We start from the raw sequence: 6,000 nt of genomic DNA on the forward strand, positions 1-6,000 counted from the left end.
TGAAAATACATTTAAGGCAGAAAATGAAACCGTCTGGTGAATTATCCTGGTAGAAATGTTATCCTTTGACACAGGTGTGATGAAAGCTGACGTGTTTTTCACAGGTGGAATTGAAATTTCCTGCTCCGTCGAAAACCGGAAACTATCAGTATTCCGTGATTTTGAGATCGGATTCCTACTTGGGGTTAGATCAGATTAAGCCATTAAAGGTAGGTGGATTTAAAAAATGCACTTAAACTGAAAAATACAGCAATTGTATACAGTGGAATGTGTTGGTGTAATCTGTAGGAGATTTCATAGATTTTTTTTTTTTCTGTGTCTACAAGCAATTACGTGTATCAATTTGGGTAGATTAATTAGTCGTCTTTTATGTACGTAGCTGCAAGAAACGTAATGAAAATTTGTTTACAAGTAAAGGGCAGAAATGTAGCCCGTTCGGGGGGGTTTTGCTGGGTCAGACCCGCACTGGGTTCCCATTGGCTGGGCCTGACTCCGCCCTGCGATTCCCATTGGCTGGGCCTGACTCCGCCCCGTTCCCACAGCTGGAGGTCCACGAGGCCAAGCAGATGCTGGACAACCACCCGCAGTGGGACATCCCGGAGACCGAGGAGGAGGAGGAGGACCAGGAGGACAGCGACGGCATCGAGGAGAGCGAGGAGGAAGACGAGGACAACGACTAGCCCTGTGAACGCCACGGACTGACCCCCGCCGACCCGTCCCGTCGCCCCACGCCGCCCGAATCCCCCGCACCCCTCTCCCCCCAATCGCTACCCGACCCACAGCCCACCTGACTCACGCCTGACCGTGACCAGAGTGACCCACCCCATCCCCACGCAGAGCTCCACACGGGTCCACACGGGGCGGTCTCTCTCTCTCTCTCTCCCTCTCTCCCTCTCTCTCTCTCCCCCCCTCTGTCCCCCCCCCTCTGTCCCCCCCCCCCCCCCTCTCTCTCTCTCTCTCTCTCCCCCTCTCCTTTAAATTTCCTAAAATGGAGGGAAAAACCCCGTCTCAGACAGCAGTGAGTCTGATGTGTTGGTTGATGTATGTGTCAGGATGTGGAGCAGGCCGTGCATTGTGGGATATGTAGTTCCCTGCCCCCCCGAGAGGCCACAGACACGTCCAGCCCAGGGCCCCTCACGGTCTCGCCTCCTCTGTGAATTCTGGGGGTGCAGACGGAGCCACCCTGTGCCCCACCTCCTTTAACGAAATAAAAAAAAAAGAACTGGCCTGTAAAATTGTTTTTTTATTTTATTTTGGTTTTTTTTTTTTTTTTTTTGAAGAAAGTGGGGAAGAATGTCAATTTTTTTTATTTTGTAGTTTTAGTATTCCACAGGTCTGATGAAAAAAAAAAAAAAAAATGGAAAAAAAAAGTGGAAAATATGTGAGGCAGTCACTTAAACAAAAAAAAAAAAAGCAAAAAAAGTTGAATGTTGTCTGTTTGGATTTCTAGAGGGTTTTTCTGGCTGTAGATTGTTGTATTTTCACAGCACTCGTGACAAAAGTGCGTTTTTCCGCGACATGGCAGGGGAGGTGCAGCCACGCCGGGCTCTGTGCGTCTGACGTTTCTCTCCGAAAGACGGGAGCCAGGAAGCGGTCCAACCCCCGTTCAGCAGGCCTCGGCACTTTAACTCTGCGGGTTTTTATTTTAACACTTAAAATGGACATTCCACCACGGACCCCCATTTTCTTGTGATCGAACCCCCCCCCCCCACACACCCCACCCCCCGAACATCAGGACTGTAAAACTCCAGTTGGTATTAGCTGTGGTTCTTCATACTCATTTTCAGTTTTCACTGTTCTATATGGATTATTTTATTCTTATTTTTTTGACACCGTGCATTCGTTTAGCGCCATTTTGAATTGTCACAGCTGAGTGGAACTACAGTCTGTTGACAGCTGAGGCCTGCCAGCAAACGTTAGAAATTCTATTCGGCGTTCCAAAGTTAGGCAGCTCTCGGCTTCAGCGCGACGGCGAACGGGACGAGAACCTCGTAGAACCGGTGACGGGGGCGACGTCGGCGTCGTCGGTCTCCGTTCTCGACCGTCGGACGTTTCAGAATGCTTAGGTTGTCGGGGGGCGGTGCCGACCGCTTTTGGCGACCGTCGGCACGTTGGAGCCCGAGCCCTCCGGAGTAGCGTGACGCGATTGACTGTAGGAGCACATTCCGGGCGGTTCCTTCATCTGTAATGCCTTATAAAAAAATCACAAGACTAACCCACACCTGCGTGTGAATCCACTTGTACAGAGCCTCCCGTTTAGGAGAGCGAACCCCACCGCCCGCCCCCCGTCTGAATCATTTGGCCTTCCCCTCTCAGTTAAAAAAAAAAAAAAATAATAATTTTTTTTTTAAAATTTTTATCCAAATTATTAACGTGTTGTGTTCTTCATAACAGCGGTGAGATGATTGACAGGCGAGCCCAGGTACCTTACCGCTCTCCAGCCGCGTTCAGGCTGAGCTCGAGGCACGGGCCAGGAGAACGGTTTGAGGAAGCGAGCAGTACTTCAGCGACCTGAGAACGGGAGCAGTACTTAGACTTCACCGGTCTCACTTCCCAGTGAAACACCCAGCCCCATTGGTCTGTATCCAGGTCCCTTTCTCACCAGGCATTCTCTGTCGTAGTTTAAGAAAAGAAAAGAAAAAAAAAGGTCTGGGTTTCTTCTCATGGTGAAAAGAAACTTTATTCTTCTTTATTTAATGTGAATTGTTGCCCAAAGAGGCAGCGGTTGGCAGACGGTTAGCATAATCGTATGGATTATTCGAGCAAGAGGAGCCCAAAACGCTTTGGGGGGCGGGGGACGGTCGCTGAACACGAACTGGGACCATGCAGTGAGCCAATGGCATTGGGTTAATCAGGTACTGCTCAGCAGACAGTGGAATCGCATAGAAAGGCAAAGGGATTACCGGTTTGGGAATTTGGGCAATTCTCTTAAGACTAAAAATAAATAAATAAACGTACTAAAGTGGGATTTGAACTGTTTGCAGGCAGTCGCCCCGGTTCGAAGATGATTGGTGTGAAGATGATTTTCAACTGATTGGACATTTTGTCTAAAATTGTAGAAATTGTATGAAATGTGACTAGCAGGACATGCTTTCAGATCCTTGTTTTTTTAATTTTTTTATAATATAAACCAATTTGAATTTAGGACTAGGCCCAGAACCTAGTAGTCTTGTGTATTTTATTGTTTTTTCTGGAACCTACATGATGCTAAACTAAACCTTGATAATGACTCCTATGGATAGAATTTTCTTTTTCTTTTCTTTTTTCTCCATAGCATAAACCTACTGTGGGAGGGAAAAGGGCTTCAGCAAGACTGCATGCCCTGTTAACACAAAGCCCGGTTAACCAAACCGTAAAATCCAATTTCAAACAGGATATCTACAAGATTATTGTACTCAAGTATTATTGATCTGCAAGAATGTAGCATTAGTTAACATGCTGTGTTTAAAACTGCAGTAACATACAGTACTTAATTTACACAGATAGTTTAAACCCTTACAGGCCAAATAGGAATAATTACCCAATAATATCTGCCACTTTTGTTTACAAGAAAACTGTCATTGTAAATGGAAAATATATAATATTTGTATTTAAATCATTTCAAATAAAATGGTAAGACCTTTTAAAAACGACATTGTTTGTTTCTTCCTCCTCTCCTCGGTGTGTAATGAAGCACAGCTTACTGGTTTAAATTTTATTTTCTTGAGAATCAGACGTGTAAACCAATAACAGTTAAAATTTAAGGTGGTTTTATTAGAAGGAAAACGAGAGTTTGGGAGGAGAGAGGTTGTGTCCATGTGCATGCTGATATGAAATTTGATCGGACGTGGCATTGATCTGTGGATTGGTTTTGCAGTGCAGTGTGACGCGGATGACCCGTTTTCTGTCTGGAAGCATAGGTTTATGATTGCATTTCAAAAACCGTGTGTCTGACCATTTCTGTGTTAAACTGGTAAAAAACCAATTTACTAGGCCCAGCGGTACAATACATTGAAGCCATTCCTATTAACCAAAAAAAATAAAAAATCATAAATGTATCGTTTAGTGGTTCTACAGCACTAGAAATACTATATGGTTGCTATATTATATATTACTATATTTTCTTTATTGTTTTGGTCATTAGATATAACAATATTAACTTTGCGTTGCTGGTTCATTATAATGACCGTAGAATGACCCCTCTCTCTTAAATGGGGTGATATGGAAACTTTTGAGCTTACCACTTAAATTCGCTGGTGTTTGACTTGCCGTGATTCATGCGGTCATCGCGATATGTGTTTCGCTGCCTGACCGAGAGCTCTGTCGTCCGGTTGGATTCCTCCACTTGGCAGCTTGTTGTAGGTTTCTTTGAGTGGTGTCTTGCAGTTATTCGTTTCCTTTTCTCTGTGTTAACGTTTCCCCCCTTGCTGACCCGAGTAGAGCACCCATGTTTAGCCTACGTTACAATTTAATGTGGTTTTTCACGTGTGTGTGTGTGCAAGAGAGAGAGAGAGAAGGAGGGAGGGAGGGGAGAGCGAGTGAGTGTGTTTATGTGTAGGTTTTGCTCTCGCTCAGATAAAAGTGGTGCTGGATCATACAAGATTATCTTGTCAACCTGTTGTATCCAGCACACAAAAATAATGATCTCGAGCTCATTGCCAATTACTGCAGACGTAGCCTACTTCAGGCGGAAGTGCTGACACTCGGGTCACAGCGCTCTGGTATGAGTGACGCCTCTACGGAAAAGGCTTTTAAACAACACGCGCCGAAAATCAGTTTGACAGTTTCAAGGGTGGCTCGTGTGTAAAAGAGAAATGCATTAACGTGTTAACTTGTCATTTTTGTTTTCACGAAAACATGACTGCTGACAATTTTCTTGAAGCTCATTCATAAACCAAACGCATTTTAAATAAACGCTTATGCTTGGGCTACCAGTAGTTTTATAGCTTGGCAACTTGAAACGGGCACAAAAATCCTTATTTTCAAAAGATTGAAAATTGGCGCACACAACTGTCATTTTTTTACATTTATTTTTTACAACACACGAAATGGTTAAGGTTTTTCTTAGGCTATCAGAAGAACAGCCAAGTGTAACATTTTGCAGAACTAAATATTAGCTCTGCAGAATTTATTTTCAAGCACAGCACTAGATCCTTAAAAGGCAATGAAAACTGCCGGTAATTGTAGGAATGAGCAGGTTGGCATGCATATTCACTAACCAAATACTAGCCTACTTCGGAGTGGTAGGGGTTACAGCTCTCAGTATTGTGAACAATGGAGATGACAATTCATTTATAGCTGCCGTATTTTTATTTTTAACGCAAACATATATAGCTACAACAACACAAAATGTGTTCTTGCTCTCCCACGAGGGTTATTTTTAAATCATCAGCCCTGGAAAAACCTGTAACCTGTAAATATCTCGAATAAAGGCAAATAATTGCAGGCTAAAACCCTGTTTTGTATCATATTAGAAAATCGAAAAAATATATATATATATTGAAACGAACGGACAATTTATATTCTATAGATACACCCCTACCCGTCGATTGTGTAGCTAATGTGTAGGCTACCGATTTATTTTCCATTTTTCCTACGTGGTAGGTGACAGTTTTATGTGCTGAGCACAGTTGCAACAGAACTAACCGAAATAATTGATTCCCTGTGGCCAAAATTAAATTATAAAATGAATACACACCGGAGGGTGGAAGAAAAGAATCTCAATACTACAATTTTAATAATCTAATTTGATTAAATCCCAGGTTTGTTTCAATAGGGTATTTTTGGGGGGTTGACGTTTTCCCCTGCAGTCCCAGTTTGCGCATAGGTGTACAGTTGAGATTCATATACTAGGCTATATGAATGCCTAATTACACTATAATGGGAATGCTGTCTATAGGCTAAATAAAAAGCAACCGCGTTCACCCCTTACGAATATCGTTTAATTAAGTTTTTAATCAAGTCTCCCCGTTACGCCTAATCGAAGGATGGCTCAGTTGGTTTATTTTGGCAGACTGTTAT

General features: G+C 43.3%; 1 protein-coding gene across 1 annotated transcript in view; it reads left to right on the forward strand.

Annotated features, from left to right (window-relative positions):
- The window catches only part of sec63 (SEC63 homolog, protein translocation regulator), a 28,282-nt gene extending 24,650 nt beyond the window's left edge, over positions 1–3,632 (forward strand). Inside the window, exons 20-21 of the mRNA XM_061243259.1 lie at positions 105–209; positions 543–3,632. Of these exons, the coding sequence (XP_061099243.1) occupies positions 105–209; positions 543–680 (243 nt within the window). The 3' untranslated portion in view covers positions 681–3,632. The remainder of the gene's footprint in view (positions 1–104; positions 210–542) is intronic.
- The last annotated feature ends 2,368 nt before the right edge of the window (positions 3,633–6,000 follow it).

The sequence above is a fragment of the Conger conger genome, chromosome 5 (assembly GCF_963514075.1).
Source record: "Conger conger chromosome 5, fConCon1.1, whole genome shotgun sequence".
In the NCBI taxonomy this organism is placed as follows: Eukaryota; Metazoa; Chordata; class Actinopteri; order Anguilliformes; family Congridae; genus Conger; species Conger conger.